The sequence below is a fragment of the Phoxinus phoxinus genome (genome assembly GCF_949152265.1).
Source record: "Phoxinus phoxinus genome assembly, chromosome: 23".
NCBI lineage: Eukaryota > Metazoa > Chordata > Actinopteri > Cypriniformes > Leuciscidae > Phoxinus > Phoxinus phoxinus.
Window position 1 is genome coordinate 3,777,659 of NC_136898.1, and position 23,057 is coordinate 3,800,715.

Here is a 23,057-nt window from a genome sequence, read left to right on the forward strand (position 1 = left end):
CACACTACTAACTAACTCAACCAGGCCCCGCCCCTTTATTCTGCGTATTAATTATTTAAATGAGGAATATTGTGACGTGTTTGTTCCCGGAAGAAACTCAAGACTACAATGGAGGCGTTTCATGAGTTCAGAGACACTGACACTGAATAACTCCCTCATGCTCAAACAGCAACATTACACACTAAAGAAAAGATGAACATGTAAAAAAGCATATCCCTTTACGGTTTATTTTCTTTCTTTCATAAAAATCTATCGAAATACGTGAATGAATTAAGAGACAAAAAAGACTCAAGAACCAGAGACACAGGTTGTCCACAATAAACAACTGTCATAGGATGTATTTTTTTGTTCCAAATGGCAAATCATTGAGAAAAAGCACGAGAAAACGGCAAGAGTGATAAATACGGAGTGTACAGCCTTGTGCATTTCCACAAAATCTCACGTCTTTTGCACGAACGCATGTATTCACAACAACATCACACTCGCCAACTCACATTTATTTGGATTTAGTTATACAATGATCACTTCTTTAACTCCGTTAAACGTAATACTGAGCACTGAATCGTTCAAAGGCAGAAGGAGAAAGTGACGTTACAAAGTTTCATTTCAAAAGAATATTTACAACCAATGAATGTCATTATACACACCTTAGAAACCGTCCCATTGTGCCAAATCTCTGGACAATAAATGTTTTATGTACAAAAAGGGCATAAACCGAGGGACACGTCGCTCCTTTTCAGCTGCCCCGTCGGATGACAGTCTCTCGGACGGTTTCCCATAATGCACCGTGAATGTTAATGTCTCTAGACTCGGCAAGGCATTTCAGTCCATTGGTTTAACTGGATTAGTCCGGTACGAGGCGAAAGAGCGTCATATGAAATATTCTTTTTGGTTGTCACTGATAATGCCCTGTGAGTTTGGATCCGTGTGAAAGGGCGTTTCGGGACTGTCGTCTGTTTTTCCCGCTTTGGGCTCTTGGGTCTGAAACGTTTCTTTCCGCCGGTACAGGAATCGCGCCATCACAGCCAGCGCGGCGAGACTCACAAATATCACGACGGCAATGACACCTGGAAAACAGCAGTGACACACACACTAGTGAAGAGATCTAGACTTCATCACTCCATATCATACATCTCTGGATGACGAAACATCCTAAATGTGTGACGGTCACACTGTGACTAACTTAAAAAAAAAAAAAAAAACGTTATTAAGGAAAGAAATATAAATGAAATATTGCAAATAAAAATACTAATTAATCAACATAAATGTATATGATTTTATATTCATTACATGGATACTAATAAGATATGCAATACATTTATTTACAATTAAATTTATACATATTAATAATAAATACAAATTAATGAATATACAATATGAATACAACTTAATATACATTTAATTCATATAAATTAGCTAAATTAATGTAAATACATTGAATTAATATGCATTCATTCAATTAATATATATATAATTTATAAATAAAATATCTATAAATGTTAAAGCTGCAGTCCGTCGTTTTTCCTCTTTGTCGCCATCTCTGTTAGAAATCTGCAATTGCAGTTATTCGTGGAATTATTAACTGTGCGTGGGTAGTAAATCGGCATGAAACAGCGCGGATGAACACAATGTATTGAGGCTGCCGCGTCGCTGTGGATACTGTAACGTTACTGTCATCAGCAATCTCAGAGTATACTTTTTGAAAGTGTCAACATTAGAATTTTCATCGGAAAATGTCATCTGAACAAGTAAGTAACATTCACTTTTGTTCTGACCAAATTCAGGGGGTGGGGGTAAGCATTGCAGTAGGCTATCATGCTGATTAAATCTAACGATTGCTTATATCACGTCAAAACGTGAAAAATATATATTTTTTAAGTCTTTGGGTTTTACAACTGGTGAATCTCCAGTTGTCCCTGGTGATTGTCGCTTTAAACTTTCGGGATCCGCCATACCAAGTGCTAAGCTAAACCTCCACCATCATCCACACACGCTAGCCGGGGACTCCTTCTCTATGTGTACAGAAGTGACGTAATGACGCAAAGACATGCTCGAAATTCCCGCGGAAATCCACCAGTACCACTAGAATTAAAATCATTATTACAAGCTTACCGTTTTGAATCGAGGCAAGGCAAGCAGATCGTTTTGAACACTGGCTGGTTACGTTTTTTTTCAAAAATGTCTTTTTTGATATTTTTAAACCCCAAAAAGTGCCGGACTGCAGCTTTAATATATGTTAATTTATATAATATATAAATTAACAAATAAAAATTATAATTTATTATGAAAACTGAAAGAATTCTATACATATATGGTTTATGATGATAAATCAAAATTGGATGTAATAACAGCAAAAAAAAAAAGATTTGGGGAACTTTATATAAATAATATAAAAATATGAATTTTTAGGTTTTATTTGCTTTATTAACAAATAAACATTATAATTCATAATGAAAATTGAAAGAATTCCATATCTATGGTTTATAGTGATAAATAAAAATAGGATGTAATTATTGCAATAAAAATGTAGGGAAATTTATATAGATAATATCAAAATATGAATTAATTAAAATAAATGTGTTAATATTATTTAAAATTAATATTCATTAATATGAATATAATATACACATGTAAAGGTACAAATATTATACATGAATATAAATGTAAGGAATATACAAAAATATATAATTTGTAATGAAAACTGAAGGAATATCATATCTTTGTTTTATGATAAATCCACTTTGGATAACTACTGCAAATAAAAAATATACAAACAATTCTAATCTTGTACTTAATGAGGTTAAGCTGAATAAACGCCATAAAGCATTCAAAAGTAATCACGTAAATTGGTCATTTAGCGGCGGGTGTGTGTGAGTGCCACAAACTGTTAAACTGCAGCTGGCGGACAGTCAGAGGACTGGATCCAGACTCACGCTTCTATCATGTCACGATCAATCGTAATTTACACGCTAATTTAGCGATGTTTCTGGACCTGTTAAATACAGACCATCAATAAGGGAGAGAAAGTTGGCAAAAACCCCTTGGACTGGCGCTAACCGTCAGACGTGTTGTGAATGCTTCTTCATCCTCAGCTCTACTCGCTGTCAGAGCGAAACGCCTCTCAAATGTTTCTCTCCTTTGTGGCCGGTTAAGCGTGGCACATTTAATTATAAAGGGTAAAAGAAACGTCTAATTGAGGCACCAAAATAAATCTCAACTCAATTTAATGCCACATTACGATGGCTGTGAAAAGGACAAAGTGTATTCTGGGTTGTGGCAGAAGCCCCTTAATTTCTTTAAATGTTTAATTAGTTTTGGGGACCTTTGTTAATTTCATTCTATTTACCGACAGCTTTGGAGAAGTCCGTGTGAATGCAGCTGTTAAATCAGTCATTACTGAGGGCCACTGAGAGCTTTTCTGATTACTTTTATAGAGTCTGTTAAATGCACATGCTCCGAGCTCCCCAGTTCTCTTTGCATGACAAATAATCCAACGTCTTTGTCATTCAGTGCAAGTTTGAGCTCACAGAATGGAAATTCTGCCATCATTTACTCCCAAACTGAACTGTATGACTTTCTTTCTTCCCGTTGAGCACAAAAGGAGCTGTTTAGCACAATGTTGATGCTGCTCCTGTCTATACAGGGCGGACATCACTTTTGTCCACTGCTGAACAGTTATGCTGCATTTTTTTTTCCTTTTTGGAGCTCAACTGAATAGTAAAGAGCAGCAGGTAAACATTTCCCTTCGTCTTCCACAAAGTTAAAGGAACACGCCGACTTTTTGGGACTTTAGCTTATTCACCGTATCCCCCAGAGTTAGATAAGTCCATACATACCCTTCTCATCTCCGTGCGTGCCGTAACTCTGTCTGACACACCCACCGCTAGCCTAGCTTAGCACAAACACTGGAGGTAAATGGCTCCAGCTAGCATACCGCTCCCAATAAGTGACAAAATAACACCAACATTTTCCTATTTACATGTGATTTGTATAGTCATAGCGTGTACAAATAACAAGGTCACATGAGACAGCCATCTTCTAACCGTATACACACTGGGAACTATATTCTCAGAAGCCGAAGCACTGCTACTTGAGGCTGTGTCTCATGTGACCTTGTTATTTGTACATGCTGTGACTATGCAAATCACATGTAAATAGGAAAATGTTGGCGTTATTTTGTCACTTATTGGGAGCGGTATGCTAGCTCGAGCTGTTAGGCTAGGCTAGCGGTGTGTGCGTCAGACAGAGTTACGGCACGCACGGAGATGAGAAGGGTATGTATGGACTTATCTAACTCTGGGGGATACGGTGAATAAGCTAAAGTCCCAAAAAGCCTGAGTGTTCCTTTAATAAAGTCAAAGTGGATTGGGAGTAAATTATGGTTTGGGTGATTTGTTCCTAGACCAAGACAAAGTCGATATGAGCAAAAAGAAAAAGAGAAATGAGAAAAGATGAGGAACGGAGTATTTCTCTAAAGCATGACATCCATTTACCTCCGATCAAAGCCGAGTCGCTGTTGATAGCATTGACTATGGGCTCGCCCGCACCTACTGTACCCACATGATCTACAGCAGAGGAAGAGAGACAGACAGATCATCAGCAGGACTGAAGCGCTTATCGCTCGCAGGTCGCGGCTCATTGAATACACCGCTGTGAGATGCAGCATAGGCAATCCACAAATGATTATGCAAATGAAGGTCTTTCTCACGCAGATTAATACAGTGATCAGCCTTTACGATCATTATTGCTCTAATTTAATTAGCACTGCGGATGGATTCAGTGAGCCAGCGACCAAAGTTTGCCCAAATTCCCCTTTCAGGAAGAACCTGGGCAGAAACACTGAACAAACTAAGGAGAAGTTTGGAAAAGAAAGTCAGAGGAAGATATAGATGCCAGAGAGAGTGCCTCAAAAGTGTTTTATTCAATATAAACATATCAACGGTTTAACCAAGATTCACACTGTTGCTCTGCTAGTTTCAGTACTTGAGCTGAAAGATCAAACTCAAATACTAATGATACATTTAGAGCTTTTTATTGACCTTACAATATTAGTACAGGTTCTTAAAGACAATTGTCATTAAAAACACTGCATTTTGCTGTTACAAATGACACATCAGTACTAGACCAACTATTTAAAACATTTTAAAATGGACCAAAATATACAAATTAATAATCTAATTGTACATATTTTCAAAACTAAATTCTATAATCCACAATCATTTAGGAGTCTGTAGATTCAATGACAAGCAAAATTAGGTTTGCACTGAAGTGCTTGCGTTCATACTCGTGTAGAGTTTCAGGCCTCGATAGTTTAAACGTTGGGTTGATATCTACTCAGTTCACTAAAACATTATTTAGTAATCCATTGGCAAAGGCTCTTGGGACTGACACAAGTCGATATTGATCTATAAAAGACCAAATATCTAGTGATTAATTGGCTTGACCAATAAACCAATTGAGTGCATTATTAGTACCCGTCCACTTTTTCAGCGCCGGTGGTTGCCGAAGTATTTTTCCCACTTTTTTTTTTCCTTGGAGATTTTGAAAAATTCTTCATTAAGGCATTATAAGCCATAAACCAAATCACAACATTGACAAAGATACAAAACTGTGTATTTAATGGCTTCAACAAGGGAAAGAACTTCTAAATAATAATAATAATTATATATATATATATATATAAAACTATATATTTAAAGATGGACATTATGTTCATAGAAACAATTGATTTTACATGTATTGCAAAATGCTATATATAAATATACATATACACACAAATATTTAAGTAGTCTGTGAGCGATTATTTTATATTCGCAGTGCTTCAAGGGATTCTCTGCAGAATTATGGGTAATGTAGTTTTTCATCAGGAATTCTGTTGTTGAACATGATTATTTAAAAAATATGTTGAAATAATGGCTTCAACTAAAGCATTTACCATTGATTAGCAACCTCGCAGCTCACAGTAGGTCTTTAAGTGGTTGTTAAAAATCAATTCCCTATGGAGAAAATGAATGTGATTTTTACTTCCGGACTGTAATGTTGTATGACTGGTGCGAAGAGGGCAGTTTTCAAACCAGTGGGAGACGGTTTTGCTGGCTTTACCTGTGAGGGAATGAGTGGTCTCGGCTGCGTAGGGGTTCGTCGGTAAAGACGAGCCACAGCTGGATTCGGTCAGAGGTCCGGTGACTACGACAGGACTCGTGTCTGGATACAGCAGGGCCGCTTTCAACGGAGAGATGGAGTTAAACTGGACCACAGACAGACAGCCAGTGAAGCCCAGAGCGTTCAGACGGCCGATCTCTGGATCCACCTCACCAGATTCTGCAAAGGCACACATCTGAGCATTCAATGAGGTCTCAATAAGATCTTCTCGAGACAAATGAAAGCTTTTCTGCTTCTCCTGAAAAAAAAGACCTAGAGTTTCAGGGTGCTTTCACATCTGTAATTTGGTTCATTTGGTCCGGACCAAGGGCGAAAAATAATACTTTGTAGCATTTTTCAGGCGTTTTGGTTCCTTTTCACAACACACTGATTGATCTGGTCCAAATCAGTGGATGAAGCGAACCAAAATGCAGTCACGTGACAACATCCACATCACTCGTTGGCCAGATGTGTCATGAACGTATTTTTATAACTGCACTTCGATTGGCCAGAATTAATATTCCAACAGAATTAGTATTCCAACAGAACTCCCGGAAGTAAACAAAGAGGAGGAGAATCCGGCAGACAACACGCTTTACTATGCAGAGATGACGGCTGATTGTATCCCTGGTCATAGTTTATTATATAGTTCTACACCACTTTAGGCAAACAATAACATTTGAGAATGAAGCGAGGTTGCGGCTTGAAAATAATGTTTTAATGCACTGCACGCGGCGAGTCACTTCAGGAGGAGGCGTGCATTAATGTTGCTAAACAGTGGCATAATACACAGCGCCACTGACTACGGCAGCTGGTTTAGTCCAGAGATGCGCAGTTCTTTGGCAGTTGGGTCTGTTCGAGGTCGGATCACGTTCTCACCACAAACCAACCGCTCCAGAGTTCGCTTGAAAGCGTACCGAGACCACCTCGCTTTTGGTGCGCACCCGAGTGCGATTGCTGTATTCACACCTGCACAAACCAACGCACCACGGGGGACAACAAACTCTAGTGCGATTCAACCCAACTAAATGAGGCAGATGGGAAAGCACCCTCAGAAGGGATCTCAATATCTCTAAATATCCAAGACACCAAAGTCTGCAATATAAAGACACAGATCTAATATCTCTCGAATAACAATTAAATGGAGGTCTAATGAAAATGTTTGATCAAGTCACTGCTTTTTAGATGTTTCTCTTGAGATGATCAATGATCTCACATGTGTCTCCTTTAGAGTTTCAGAAGAGATCTAAATATCTCAGAGTGGACTCAGTTTTACCAAGACGCTAAAATATAAAGTTAAAGATCTCAAAATTAATCCAATTACTTCTCTCAGATAGCAATTACCCAGCTAATGAAAATATGTTCTAGTGTTTTTAGTAATGCTCCCATTAAGTTTTTCTGAGTGTTCTATGAACGTTCAATATATACAGTCATGGCCAAAATTGTTGGCACCCCTGGTAAATATGATCAAAACTGGCTGTAAAAAATAAATCTGCATTGTTTATCCTTTTGATCTTTCATTCAAAAAATTGCCAAAATTCTAACCTTTCATTGAAGCAAGAGAATTGAAAGTGGGGCTAAATCACATTATGAAATAAATGTTTTTCTCCAAAACACGTTGGCCACAATTATTGGCACCCTTTTATTAAATACTTTTTGCAACCTCCTTTTGCCAAGATAACAGCTCTGAGTCTTCTCCTATAATGCCTGATGAGTTTGGAGAACACCTGACAAGAGATCAGAGCCCATTCCTCCATACAGAATCTCTCCAGATCCTTCAGATTCCCAGATCCATGTGGGTGCTTCTTCTCTTCAGTTCAGCCCACTCATTTTCTATAGGGTTCAGGCCAGGGACTGGAATGGCCATTGCAGATCTTGGTTTTGTGCTCAGTGACCCATTTTTGTTTTGATTTTGATATTTGTTTTTGGATCACTGTCCTGTTGGAAGATCCAAACATGGCCCGTTATAAGATTTCTAGCCCCGGCTGTTAGGTTTCGATTTTTTATCTGTTGGTATTTGATCCAATCCATGATGTCATGTATCTGAACAAGATGTCCAGGACCTCTGGCAGAAAATTAGGCCCACAGCAGTAAAGATACAGCAGAGTATTTCATTTTGCACATGGGGTACTTTTTTATCCCTGTGTGCACCAAACCCATCTTAAGTGTTTGCTGCCAAAAAAGCTATTTTTGTGGTTCCTCTGTCCATAGAACGTTTGAAAAGTACCTGACACTACTGGCACTTCAAACGGGACGGGTTCTATGGACAGAGGAACCACAAAAATAGCTTTTTTGGCAGCAAACACTTAAGATGGGTTTGGTGCACACAGGGATAAAAAAGTACCCCATGTGCAAAATGAAATACTCTGCTGTATCTTTACTGCTGTGGGCCTAATTTTCTGCCAGAGGTCCTGGACATCTTGTTCAGATACATGGCATCATGGATTGGATCAAATACCAACAGATAAAAAATCGAAACCTAACAGACTGTGCTAGAAATCTTATAACGGGCCATGTTTGGATCTTCCAACAGGACAGTGATCCAAAAACAAATATCAAAATCAAAACAAAAATGGGTCACTGAGCACAAAACCAAGATCTGCAATGGCCATCCCAGTCCCTGGCCTGAACCCTATAGAAAATGAGTGGGCTGAACTGAAGAGAAGCAGCACCAACATGGATCTGGGAATCTGAAGGATCTGGAGAGATTCTGTATGGAGGAATGGGCTCTGATCTCTTGTCAGGTGTTCTCCAAACTCATCAGGCATTATAGGAGAAGACTCAGAGCTGTTATCTTGGCAAAAGGAGGTTGCAAAAAGTATTTAATAAAAGGGTGTCAATAATTGTGGCCAATGTGTTTTGGAGAAAAACATTTATTTCATAATGTGATTTAGCCCCACTTTCAATTCTCTTGCTTCAATGAAAGGTTAGAATTTTGGCAATTTTTTGAATGAAAGATCAAAAGGATAAACAATGCAGATTTATATTTTACAGCCAGTTTTGATCATATTTACCAGGGGTGCCAACAATTTTGGCCATGACTGTATATATATATATTTGTAAATTAAAAACATTCTATTCTTGATTGTTGTTAAGGAAACATTCCATTTTATCATTCTGTAAACACTTTGGGAATGTTACATTTGAATGTTCTCTAAGCATTCTGAAACAAGTTGTAACATTTAATACATACATCTGTAACGGTGGCAGGCCCCAAACGAAATGTAAATCAACAAATGAAAGATGTATGTATATATATAAAAAAAACAATTAGTTCGGGCGCCAGACAAGTTTAATCTTGTCAAATGTTTTTTCCCAGAATAGCTCTTTTAGCCACCGGTTACGAATAAACATGAATCAGAAATAACACAAATGAAGTTAAGTTTCACAGTTATATTTTCATAATTTTCAAAGAAATCAGACCAAGATCTCAGTTTCACCATAAGCAAAGAATCAAAACAAATACACACCAAATAACTTTGGTTCAAGTTCAAAATCCAACAGTCTTTACACCATTGTTTTTGAATTTGCAAACTAAAAAAAAAACATTAAATCAAACTAACAATGAAATCAACCGTTTAAACATAACAAAACACTTCACTGTATTATACAGACACGAAATACGTGGTGAAAGTGGTTGCGTGAATGTTCGGTTGCTTTGAAGACGGCGCATGCGTGTGCGTGCGGGCGGGTGTGTGTGTGTGTGTGTGTGAAAGAGCATTGGCCGATAATGGCCGGAAGGAAAGTTTTTAGAGGTGAGGGTAACACAGGGAATAACCTGGTGAACTTGCTCACTCGTCAGCCTCAAAGACGACAAGCTTTGCTGTGCAGCCGGTGTCCAGAGGTGCAGCGCACCCTCAGTGCCAATCGCTAGGCAACTCACGCTCACTCTAGTTCCACGTGTTCCAACCCAAACACAGCGTCTCCGTCTCGCGTCTCACTGACTGTGGATTCGTCTCAGGTAACCCGTTCCTTTTTTCCTCTTCCCCTTCCTCTCTTACAACTCTACCTTATATACAAATTTCCTCACTTCCGGATAATTGATGTCCCTCCTCCATCCAGTCACACAACTTACGTTTTTCGCGCACCGCCACACATCCATACAATAAAAAATGTTGGGTTGTTTTAACCCATGGTTTGGGTCCAATAACCCAACCTTTGGGTTTAAAAATTTCATATAATTTTTTTTATCCAACGGTAGGGTTTGTCCATATTTGACCCCAAACAACCCAGCATTTTTTTAGAGTGTAAAATGTTTCAGGAAAAAAAAAACTTTCCATGAACAATCTATAAAAGTTTTTGTGCTATAAAGTTTTGAGAACATTATTATAGACCAGATAACTTTGAACAAACATTCAAATGATGTTACTCGAAGAATGTTTGTTCATAACTTTGAGATAACTTGTTAGCCTAAGTTCTGAGAACATCCCCTGGGTTAACAGAGATCTAATGGAAATGTTTGGTTAAGTTTTCTGCTCCTCAGATGTTCCTAATGAGAAAAAGAGGCCAATGATGCCCAATGATCCCACACGTGTCTCCTCTAGAACTTCAGACGAGATCTGCAATCTAAAGTCAGAGATCTCATTATGAACTCAAACATTGAGACCAAATGATCTGAGCTGCTTCCACATTCATTTTATATACAATACGTCAACTATTGATTTATTTCTATTTTGTTTCCTCTAAGGAAACCCAGGAGAAACATCTGAAACAAACCTAATCAATACATAACTTGTGAACTTCATTAAGCTTGGAAAGAGCAACCACTGAGCAACAATATTCTTCACAGCATGTTTTCTCACACCCTCACTTCAAGCGTACACTAGCAACACGGAGAGCGACAACTGAACACAAAACCATGTGATTTAGCTTTAGTGCAGGACATCTCGAGCGAAAACCACACGTCACATTCCATTCCCCAGCAACGGCAGAGAATTGAACACATCAAGCCTGATGAAAGTCCTGTTATTCAGATATTGAGCCAGAGGCGACTCAATGGTCCATGGGCAGTAAAAAAACATGATGTATTTGACAAATAAAAAACATGTCCATGAACATTTTTCTTTATTCAACATCAAGATTTAAGGTCTTCTGTTGGCTTTCTTTTCCAATTCAATACAACATTTTTCATTACAAATTATATTATCAGCATTGCAATTTGAGTGAAAAGTTAACCCTATAAAGCATGTTTCATGCACTAAAAAGCCTCTAAACATGATCAAAACTTTCCTGAAAAGCCCATTCTATACATGCCTGATTGATGGTTTATACTTTTTTTTCTTTTTTCTTTTTTTTTTTTAGCAAGTAACAGCATTTTATTATAATTGTACAAACATCCACATTCAGGTTTGTGTGTTTTTCCTTACTGATTTTTTTAAATTAATAGCAATAACTTTCATATTGTTGGTAATATTTCAAGATGAACACTTGAGCAACTTATGTTAACTTGATTATCCATAGAAAAATCATGATACAATGTGAGTATTAAATTTGATCATCATTGTATTGCATTGCATTATGTTTTGACACTTTGATCATAATTAAGCATTTAAACCATCTAAGACCTATTATTGTGAGATATAGAGTGACAAATTATATTTACAATATAAATATCATATAAATATCAGCATCTGCACCAAATTGCATATTTTGGGACTTTTAATAAAATTGGATATTTTTGCTCAGGTGTTTTCATCTCCATATTCTCACTATATCATACTATATGAATAATAAAAGCCTGATGCATCAAATATGATCAACAAAAATATATTTTTTATATATTTAAAGGTCCAATAAACGTGCATAAAAAAAACGTTTTTATGCAAAAAATTTTTTGGTGTGTCTCTCTTTTGACACGAAGCACAGCTGATGATCATGTTCTCCAGCGAATTCGGCATCACTTCAGCTTTGAACGGGCCTGTACTCGTCTAATATTAATCTTCAGGAGCTCGATGCAGGTTTCACATTTGATTTAGTTTTCATTACAAGTCGATTTCTGTCCGTGATCAATAGTGTTTGCTGGAAATGACACACAGCCCACTGTCAGCGACACACTATCTGAAGGGTTTCAGCAAATGCCTCTCATGTCACATGTTCATATGAACGCACAGGCTGCGTTTCCCTCCATAAAGCGCCGCCAACCTCGACCTGTCCGACATTACAACGAGACTGAACCAACCTAATTTAGCTCATGAGCATCTAACTAGAAATACAGATACAGTATAAAACATTATAAACCATCCATCATCACTGATCATAAGCAACCATAACAAAATCTTTATTTTCTTCATATCTGTAAACCCTGCCAGTAAACCTTACAAAAAGTCTCCATTGCATTTGTGCAGTCTATTTTTTAGGACCATTAAGATGTTTTTGTCATGCAGTTATACAAATCATCCTGAACAAAAATGTTTTATTAAAATCAGCAAAAGTAAAGGCAGTATAACAAAAAATAATATTATTTTCACATTTCAGTTCAAAATATTATATTCAAAATATTTTGCACTGAAATGAGAATTTAGCAGCAATTTATGCTACTAAAGTGTCACAAAGTGTTAAAAATAAAATAAAAAAAACCTAAAGCTCCTAATAGTTTTTTTTTAATGCAAATGATCTTTATGAGATTCAGGCTGCAAGCTTCATATGTTTAAACTTCTGCTGTATTATTTATTAACTGAATGTTTTATTCATCTATTTGGGTTTTATGACTAGAAAGTTGTGTGCTTCAGGTCCTATTTATAGACATAAAAAAATCAACCTGACCTATTTCTCGTCCCCCACAGACGACAATAATAACAAGGAAAGTCAATATTAGTCTTATCTGAAGTAAATAGGACAAACCGTACTCTATTCACACACAGGCTGAAGAGTTCGCCTGACCGAACAAACAAAACTCCCGATGCTTCTGCCTCCTCCAGACATTTCAGCATTTATGATGCCTAGAAAACCTCTAAAAGGAAGATAACAATATATAATGGCCACTTACAGTAACTGACCATCTGCATTGTACATAATTAATTTCATCCTTAATACAGAAACACTGCGGTGATGTTCAAACTACAATATTTCTGCTTACTTTTTAAGCATTTTTGTACATTTTGCTCATTTATTTTGATGCCGGATACACACTGGATTTACAATGGTTCTTTATGACTGTTGCCATGTCACACACCGTAGGATCTCAGTTGTCATTTTGATCATGGCTCGTCTTGCACAGAAAACAGGAGGAAAAAACGAAGGCGATCGTCTTTAGGAGAAGCTACAGTGCAGGACTGTGTCTCAAAACTTCAGCACTGGCACAATTTCATTGGAGGTCAAATTTGATGGCCATAAATCGACTGTCGGAGAACATAGCGATCAAAGACCACAGATTTTGTCCTGGGATCAGAGGAATCTTTTAGGATTCGCAAAATTGGCAAAAAATTGGAATGGCCAAACCTCTACAGTGTCAAAATCCTACACTTTTCCAGTCCTAAAAATCATATTTTTCAAAATCCCCTAATATTCCCGTTGACCGTTGACAGTGATTTTACTCACCGAGCACTTTTCCGATGACGATAGATTTGATGGCGTTGAATTCAGTGTCTGACGTTAGATTGAAATCTTCTTTTGCGTGCTGATCGACCTACAAAAGATGCAACAAGCCACAGTTAAAATAGTTTGTGCGTCGAGTAAAAACGCTTTCCCGCATCATGTTTATTCATAGCAAGGGCATATTCATTCGTCTAACTAAAAGTGCTCTTCAAAGCAGCCGTAAAACACACGTTAGCTGGCTGATTGAAACGCAGAGGATGTGTCCGGTCCGGCCGTGTGTTTGCATTTAAAGTGTGATTATTGCAGCGGTTCAGACTAAGTGCTGAGGTCATGCACAGACCCGCGCTCCCGCCACGGCCTGCACCGGCGCAGAACATTGACTGTTATTGAGCAGCACGTGTCAAGCATCCGGGCCGCAGTGCTCAATATCTAACCCTCCATGTCATCAAGTCCTCCATTTCAAACTCATGAATATATGCATTACCGTTTAATATTTACATGTATATGGTAGCCTTTTAGAAAGAGATTAAAGGAATATTCTGGGATATTATCAACTTATTTACAGACATTTCTTTGCTACAGCCATTCAAGGCACTACATGGGAATAGTGTAAAACCGATTAATCAAAGTACATTAAGGCACTTTTTTTGTATCAAGTTTTCTGAAATGTTTTGTTTAAATGATGCATAATCGAATTAAATATGCACTAATTTGCATACATTTCCAGAACATAAATCTAAACATTGATTTTGGAAACCCACCATAAAGCACAAAATACTGTCAACAGCCAGAAATGTGTTCAGGAATAAAATGTTTTATAAATCAGGCGGATGATATATGAACAAACCCCTCATTAAAAACCTTCAAAAAATAGATATGTATTGTAAACTGTAAAGTTTGGTGTATTTAAGTCACGATCTCTGTGCTGTGTCTTGCCGGACTTTTATGTTGAAGTGGATTAATAGTTCCCCATTGTTTCTGTGTTGACTTCCTGTGTTTGGTCCCTGTATTCTTAGGCTGGGTCCCAATTCGCCTACTTATACTACGACCTAAAAGTATGTACTCTTTTTGTGAAGAAAAAGTATATACTTTTGAGTGTGTAGCAAAAAAAGTAGGCAAGCTTTGAGACATACTACTTCGTCATCTTTAACGAAACGATCTGTCGCGTGCGTCCTGTCACTGTAAACTGCCCTGTCAATCATCTTGTCACAGTTAAAATCCTCCATTCAATCTAATTTAATTTCCTACCGTTTCGGAGAGAAATGTAGTCGCACGTTCATCTGCCAGTCGCGGGTCTTTCATGCGGAGACTCTCCTCATGTGTTTGGAATTTGAATATAATGATGCATTTAAAAGTTAATGGCTAAACGTGTCTTTACAAAAGTTCACAAGCTGCTGCAGATGCAATATAATGCGGACAACATTGAATAAATACATTTTCGTCAGGTTAGATACTGATAACTAATCACTCAAACCCCTTTATCTAAACCTCTCTACATAACGCCGGACTCGCGCATCCTCCATGTCTGTAGTTTTTTTAACACTTTTCACTCGTGTTTGTAGTTCTAACTGAATCCTCGCCCAACGCGCGATGGGTTATGGCCAATATCAGCCGTTAGAGTGCGCATCGATCTGCACTTCGGATTCTGACCGGAAATAGTAGACCATCCGGGTATCTTTGGAACACTTATTTCAACATACTACGATTTGGGACGTACTAATTCTACTTTCGATTTACTATTTAGGATGGATAGTATGCGAATTGGGACGCAGCCTTAGATATCCATATAAGGCTAGATGTCTTAAGGCGGAGTCTCGAACAGTATCACCGGCGGCCATCTTGTCACAGTCAAGCTTTCTGGCGGGCTCTGTGGTTCCTGATGTAAGGTGAGTGATCTGCACGAACACAAATACTCTTATCTCACTGAAATCTTGACGGATTTACAAACGGTTTGGTTTCTTACAAACGTTATTAACGTGGCTATAATTCTGGATGCTTGAACATGTTGAAATATATAATATTATAATTATTCATAAGTATGCAGTGTCATAATCTCTGACGTTTATAACAAAACAAACCGTTTGAAAATCGGTAGAAAATTTAGCAAGTTATGGTTATTTAAAAAGTACATGCACCATTAAAACACAATGTTACGAGTAAGCGAGCCCCCTGTGGCAAGATGGCCGCCGTGTGCGGACGTCGACCTAGCCTTTATTATGTATATCTATGCCTGTATTGCTCTGTAACCTTGTTTGTCACCCTCATTAGTTCCCATGACATCAATCACCAACACCTGTCCCTTGTTAACCTGAGTATTTAAAGCTGTGTGCATCAGCTGTTGCTTCCCTTGTCTTCTGTGTGGATTATTCTCTTGTTCCTGGACTGGATTATCTGTGTTTGTGTTTCTCAAATAAACTGGTGCTTGCATCTGGATTCTCTCTCTCTCTGCCTTGTCCCTGCTCACATGGATCAGCTACCTGTACTAATATCTGGCTCATTTAGAAAAAATGGCCTTTAAAAATATATGTTGTAATTTAAATCTACAGATGCAAATAGATAAAGGGTACTATACGGTTATCCGGACCACATGATGGCCTACCCCTAACCCCGCCCCTAAACCTACCCGTCACTGGGGTTAAGACCAATCACACGATGGCCTACCCCTAACCCCGCCCCTAAACCTACCCGTCACTGGGGTTAAGACCAATCACACGATGGTCTACCCCTAACCACGCCCCTAAACCTACCCGTCACTGGGGTTAAGACCAATCACACGATGGCCTACCCCTAACCCCGCCCCTAAACCTACCCGTCACTGGGGTTAAGACCAATCATACGATGGTCTACCCCTAACCCCGCCCCTAAACCTACCCGTCACTGGGGTTAAGACCAATCACACGATGGCCTACCCCTGACCCCGCCCCTAAACCTACCCGTCACTGGGGTTAAGACCAATCACACGATGGCCTACCCCTAACCCCGCCCCTAAACCTACCCGTAACTGGGGTTAAGACCAATCACACGATGGCCTACCCCTAACCCCGCCCCTAAACCTACCCGTCACTGGGGTTAAGACCAATCACACGATGGCCTACCCCTAACCCCGCCCCTAAACCTACCCGTAACTGGGGTTAAGACCAATCAGGGATGACTATACGGACTATACGGGACTAAAAGACACACATGTGGTCTGGATAACCGTATAGTTCCTAAAGTGTACTAAAATAAAGACTTAAATGTGTATTTTGGTGTTATGGAAGCAAAATAGCCTAAAATCTCAACCAGTGCATGAAAAAAAAAAAAAAAAGGTTTTGCCTGAAAAGGTTTAAGTTTTGGTGACGATTTTTTTGTGCTGTTAATCTATGTTGAAAATACCCAGAATACCCCTTTGGTGCATTTAACTGGTCCCAGTTTGATGAGAAATGCAGAGAGACGGGGTTTCAACAGCGCTCTTCATTGGCCGCAGTACCTGAACACTGAGCGTCTCTGCGAGTCTCTGCACGCTGACTCTGTGGAGTTGCCCGTTGGCCAGATTCCTGGCGCTGGCTCGGAAAACCTCCGCCTCTCTGTTGTGCTGCAGTTTGTACTTGATGTCCAAATGTCCTTTACAACAAAAAGCATTTGATTTTCTAAATATCTGAGACAAACAGAAACATCAAAAGCAACAGAAGCGAGCACGCTTCTGCAACTACAACGCTTCATCTTAAGAGGATTAATATTTTATCCTCTGTGAAACAAAACTGATGCCGAAATAAATTAAAAAACAAACTTTCATCATTTTCGGGAGGATTTAACCATCTGTATACAAACAAAAAGTTTTTAAGCTGTCTTTATTAAGCTAAAAGTAGATTTTTGCATGTGACAAACATGAGTGGTTTATAGCATGATGCTCTGGATGGTCATATATGCTAATGGGTCAGTTGCCTTTTGCATACGTGTTAATTAATGTGAACGGACCCTCAGAAAACTGCCCGCGCCAGGCTTCTGGAGGCTGTTATCTAGACTTCTGGACCTTCTGCATAATTGGACTAGCAGGTGTTATTGGCACACGCTGTCTGGTGCTTCCTCTCAGCGTGCCGAGATGAGCCAGATCCAGAGTTTCCTCCTGAGTTCTGCGGCGCGGGACGCCACAATAATTGCCATCAAACGTGGTTAATAAAACACGACTATTTTGGGGCGACTCACTTTGACGTGTGGTTAATTAAAATAGCATTTATTTACACACTGTCATACAAACATCCATTCCATATTCAATGATTAATTCACTTTATTCTAACCAGTTTAGTATTATTTATATACTATTTATAAAAAATATTTATTAATATTTTGACTTAGCTTTAATTTTTATATATTTTTAAAGTTTACATTTTAATTTTGTTAATTTTTCGATTAGTTTTTGTTTTATTTCAGTTAGTAACATTTCAAATTTTTGAATTTCATCTAAGTTTCATCTAATTATTATATTTTATTTCATTTTAGCATTATTTCTATAATTAGAAAGCAAAATAAACGATAAAGAAAATGAATTTTAATAGTTTCAGATCTACTTTTTGTCAATTTTATTCGTTTTCTTTTAAAAATTTAATTTTAGCTTCAATTTATTTTAATTTTAATTTGTTTTCAGTTAGTTGCCAAGGCAACATTTACATTTTTACATTTTTTTTTAAGTCTAAGTTTCTCATCGAATACATTTTTTTCAGCTTCATTTCAACAATTAGTAAACAAAATAATCAATAAAGAAAATTATTTTTTATTATTTAGTTTACAATAACACGGGTTCAAACCAGAACTGATGTAATACATTTCCAGCAGCAAATAATAGTTATATTATTATAATATAATATTTATATTTATAAATAATGGACATTTATATGAAAAAAGTTTTATTGCATCACGCTTGGTTTAGGGACACGGCGTGAGTATATAGCACTTTCTTTTTCTTTCAAGTTCACAGAACTGATATATTTTCTTTGTTTTGAGTTTTATGAAATTATTTATTTTAATTTAGACGAACTTAAGTTTAACTGAAACGACTGGGATGTCTATTTCCCAGGATGCTTTGCCGATGGCACTCGAAATGGAGAGTGAATGCTAAAATTAAGTCTAATACAATGTTTTTTTTTTGTGTGCAAGATTAATGTTAAGCGGGAGATTTAGTAGTGATTAATGTTTTGTTATGCTAATTTAGAAGAATTTTTGTTAATGTTGGTTTTAGGATAGTTACCATCATGGTGACGAGTGGAGCATGAGCTTGATCTGAGAGCAAATAATACCTTTCTATTGTTGCGCTCATACAGCAAGTGCTTCTGTATAACATACAGGTACTATTGCTAATCTGTTAGCCAATTAGTATGTTAGCAGATTAGCTTATTAAAGCTTACTAAGTTTATACTAATAAAAGTGTTCACATTGAGATTACATGAAAGTTTTAAGTTAATTGTATGAATTAGTGTACTCAAACATTTCAAGTTAAGAACAATTAAAATGTTTAAGTACAAAATAAAAATCTGCTAGTTCTGCTTACTTAATCTTTGAATTTCATAACTTAAAAAATTCGAGGCAATTGATTGCCTTATATGTTTTGAGTTCTGCCAACTAGAAGTGTCTCTGATATCCGGGTGCCATTTGTGGATGAAAGTTGGGGAACTTTTTAAATTCCCTCACAGAATTGGACACGGAGAGCCTACAGTATACAGTATATATGCGCTTAAAAACACCTTCTGTGGCACGCAAGATCACAGACGCATGTTTACACGCAGCCATGAAAGCTTCGAGGTCTCAGGAGGGAATAAATCCCCCGCCGGCACGCCACATGCCATTTCTTTTATGCCGGATTTCTGACAATATACAAAGTAATTTACTGCGGCTGACATCCCGGTGTCTTCAGAGATTCCCAGACTCATGCTAATCCAAATGAATGCGCTTAGGGTGCATGGAACCGAACCAGAGAGGAAGATTAGAGAGTTTCAGACCGTTTCTGTTGAGCAGGACGGCGAGGTATTCTCTGTAGTACGAGTTGACGTAAAGCAGCAGCGCTGGCGCTTGGCTCGTCCTGAAGCTCAGCGAAATGTTCTCTCCTCTCAGTGTTAAATCAGAGTAGATGGAGGACGACAGCGCGCTGATGTTCCTGTTCAGCTCGTACGGCTCCTTAAACGTGTACGTGACTGATGTTCCGGGTTTGAAGAAGGCAGAAACATCTGGAAGTGAGATCAAACGCACTTGGATTAGGATTATGCAGAACTATCATCACTGTGCTATATTTAGTCAATTGACTTGGCAATAATGCCCAAAACTATTTTTCCCAAATCATTTGTTATTGATATTCATAAAATATTCATTTAATTTTACATGTTTGTTAGACCTCAAGTATGATATATATATATATATATATATATATATATATATAGAGAGAGAGAGAGAGAATGAGAGAGAGAGAGAGAGAGAGAGAGAGAGAGAGAGAGAGAGAGAGAGAGAGAGAGAGAGAGAGAGAGAGAGAGAGAGAGAGAGAGAGAGAGAGAGTTCTCTGTTTTCTTGAAAGAATTTCAAAGAATTCTTTGTTTTCCATTCAAAAAATTTCTGGATTGTGTGTTTTATAAATTAATACAAGATTTCATCACAAATGTTGCCTAATGAAGCGAATTTAATAAATGATTTAAAATGTAATCAAATGAAAATATAGCAATTAATTTTCAACAAAAATTTTTACATAACATTTTTATACAACAAAGCGTTTTATTTTTTATTTTTTATAAAGTGCTGCACAACACAACTTGTAAGTTATATTTGTAAATAAAAAATGGAAATAAAAAATATCTTGATTGTATAATATTCCTTTAAAAAAAAAAAATATAATATCTTGAAAAATATAATTTTACTATACAATAGTAATATATTTCTTCAATAGTCATAATTCCTTCAAGTTAAACTGAACTTTTATTTTGTATTTTATGATAGATTTTATCTAATGAAATGGTGAATTGTTGTTATTGCTAACTAAAACTCAAATACATTTTGGTAATTGAATTGCTGAAATAAATATAAATATTAGATGAAAAACAAAATAAAACGAAAAGGAAAATTAGAAATGGTGCCTTGGAAACTATAACTGAAATAAGTTTAAGCAGAAGTATTAAAATGACTAAAACTAAAACTGAAATAAAAATAATATTTAAAAAATAAAATAAAAATAAGAAAAATTACTAAAACAAAAATTAAACAAAAATTTTAAACCAAAAATATTTTTTAATAAAATGTAAAATATTATTAAGTATTATAATAGCATATAAACAACATTGAAATAGGAAATATAATACAAATATAAAGCAGAAAATATTTGTAAACTTTTTTTTCTTCTGTGTGCAATGACCTTTGAGTTCACTATCGCCATTGAAGATTTGACAAATATTGATATTGATACATAGCCCAGTGTTTAGTGTACCTTTATGACAGAAGGTTCCAGTGAAGGCTGAGAGACTGCAGTCGCAGGTGAAGCCGTTGTAGTTCTCCACACAGGCGCCGTGGTTCTGGCACAGGTCCCCGTAGCTGCTGCAGTGTCCGGGACATCCCGCCGTCACTCCGGGCGTGATCTCTGCCCTCTCCTCCAAATCCAGCGTCTTCCCGTTCAGCTTCAGCGAGCGAATGCAGCCGAGAAAGCCTTTCTGCCTGGAAGCGGTTCCTCCTGAAAACACAACCGGAAACAAGCAGTGCTTGAAAACACAGCTGTCAGGACTTTGAGAACAGCACAAAAGCCATTTAAAAGACAAGATGATGACAGCGGTTACAGGAGAAAGATGGCTTTTATCGCGCAGACAGCGTAACCTTCGCGCACGTTGTCAAGGGTTTGAGTCTGAACTCGAGCCGCCCGTTCAAAACAAATGATCGCTGACCCGTTTTCCCCCCGCTGATGTGTTGAATCTTCTGTCATTTTCGACTGTCAGTCTTTCACTGTGGTTTTGTCCTTGATATGGTAATTGCTTTAGGAAGAAAATTGTGTGGTTTTTTTGCATTCTGTTCCTGCAGATGACAAGCTATAAATACAGAAATAATGCGCTCTGCATACATTAGTGCTTAGCGCTTTAGTGCTAATTCGTTTCAGCGAACACCTCGCTGTGCCAGCTGTGCCATATAATCATCTGTGAAATGTTCAAAGCAAAGTTGGAAATGCTGTTAAAAGTTTTGACATAGCAATGATGAAATACGAGACAAAGGCAAATGTGTATTAGGTCCCTTCAACATCTCAATGTTCCACATAGACGGAAATCAGAGTGCATGGAGAGACATTGGAAAGAATTTTTTTTTTTATGCTTTTTTTACATTTTCAACTTTCTTTAGTGTGTAATGTTGATGTTTAAGATGCAAAAAAGCACAAAGTCCCTCCAGCGGGAGTTCTTCTCTATATCAGTGTCAGTGTTTCTGAACTCCTGAAACGCCTCCATTGTAGTCTTGAGTTTCTTCCGGGAACGAACACGTCACAATATTCCTCATTTAAATAATTAATATGCAGAATAAAGGGGTGGAGGCCTGGTTGAGTGAGTTAGTAAACTGGCAGTTATGGTAAGGGGCGGGACATTTCCAAAACACGCTCTAAGTGCTTGATCAATCACAACACACTGCTCCAGCCGACCAATCAGAGCACAGCGTGCTTTTCAGAAGGAGGGGCTTCATAGAGACAGGAACTAAACAGAGCGTTACTGACAGACTGGGAAGAGAGGAGCCGCAACAATGGAGAATATGGGAAAAAATTATATAAAAACTATAATACAATGTTTTTCTTTGCTCAAACAACTTAAGTAAACTTACTTAAGGCAGTATAACTACTGACAGTATATATTGCGTAACTACAATGATGTAGGAAAACCTTTTATTGTGATTTTTGCTATATGATAAGAATGAGGTTTATGTCAAATTACAGCGAAGAATATATTGAGTTTGTTACTTTGAGTTCTTTTTCGTTCAAATGTAAAAAAAGTAAAAAAGTAAAACCTTTAAAAAAAAAAAGAAAAGAAAGAATATATTGAGTAAATGTGGTTAATTTTCACTCACACACACACACACACACACACACACACACACACACACACACACACACACACACACACACACACACACACACACACACACACACACACACACACACACACACACACACACACACACACACACACACACACAAAAAGTAATGGTCCTAAATGCATAAAATATATAAATAATATAAAATAAAACAGTGTTTTTATTGTTAGCTGAAACTAAAAATATTAAAAATAATTTTCAATCATTTAAAAAAGCTGGGGGAAAAAAAACTGCTGGAAGTCTGAGATCTCAATATAAACTCTAGATTTCTTATTAAATGATCTGAGCTGTAATCCACATTATTTCATAGCTCT

The 23,057-nt window shown here is 37.4% G+C and overlaps 1 protein-coding gene across 6 annotated transcripts in view; it reads right to left on the minus strand.

Annotated features, from left to right (window-relative positions):
* Positions 1–310: 310 nt before the first annotated feature.
* The window catches only part of cntnap3 (contactin associated protein family member 3), a 122,227-nt gene continuing 99,480 nt past the window's right edge, over positions 311–23,057 (minus strand). For 3 of the 6 annotated variants that reach the window (XM_079598628.1, XM_079598632.1, XM_079598630.1), the window contains 6 exons: positions 21,113–21,352; positions 19,647–19,871; positions 17,144–17,277; positions 13,678–13,765; positions 6,103–6,321; positions 311–1,067 (listed from right to left, as the gene is read on the minus strand). In XM_079598628.1, coding sequence (XP_079454754.1) covers positions 871–1,067; positions 6,103–6,321; positions 13,678–13,765; positions 17,144–17,277; positions 19,647–19,871; positions 21,113–21,352 — 1,103 coding nt within the window. In that variant the 3' untranslated portion in view covers positions 311–870. Of the gene's footprint in view, positions 1,068–4,493; positions 4,566–6,102; positions 6,322–13,677; positions 13,766–17,143; positions 17,278–19,646; positions 19,872–21,112; positions 21,353–23,057 lie in introns of all 6 variants that reach the window. The other 3 variants (XM_079598627.1, XM_079598629.1, XM_079598631.1) reach the window with 2 other exon arrangements.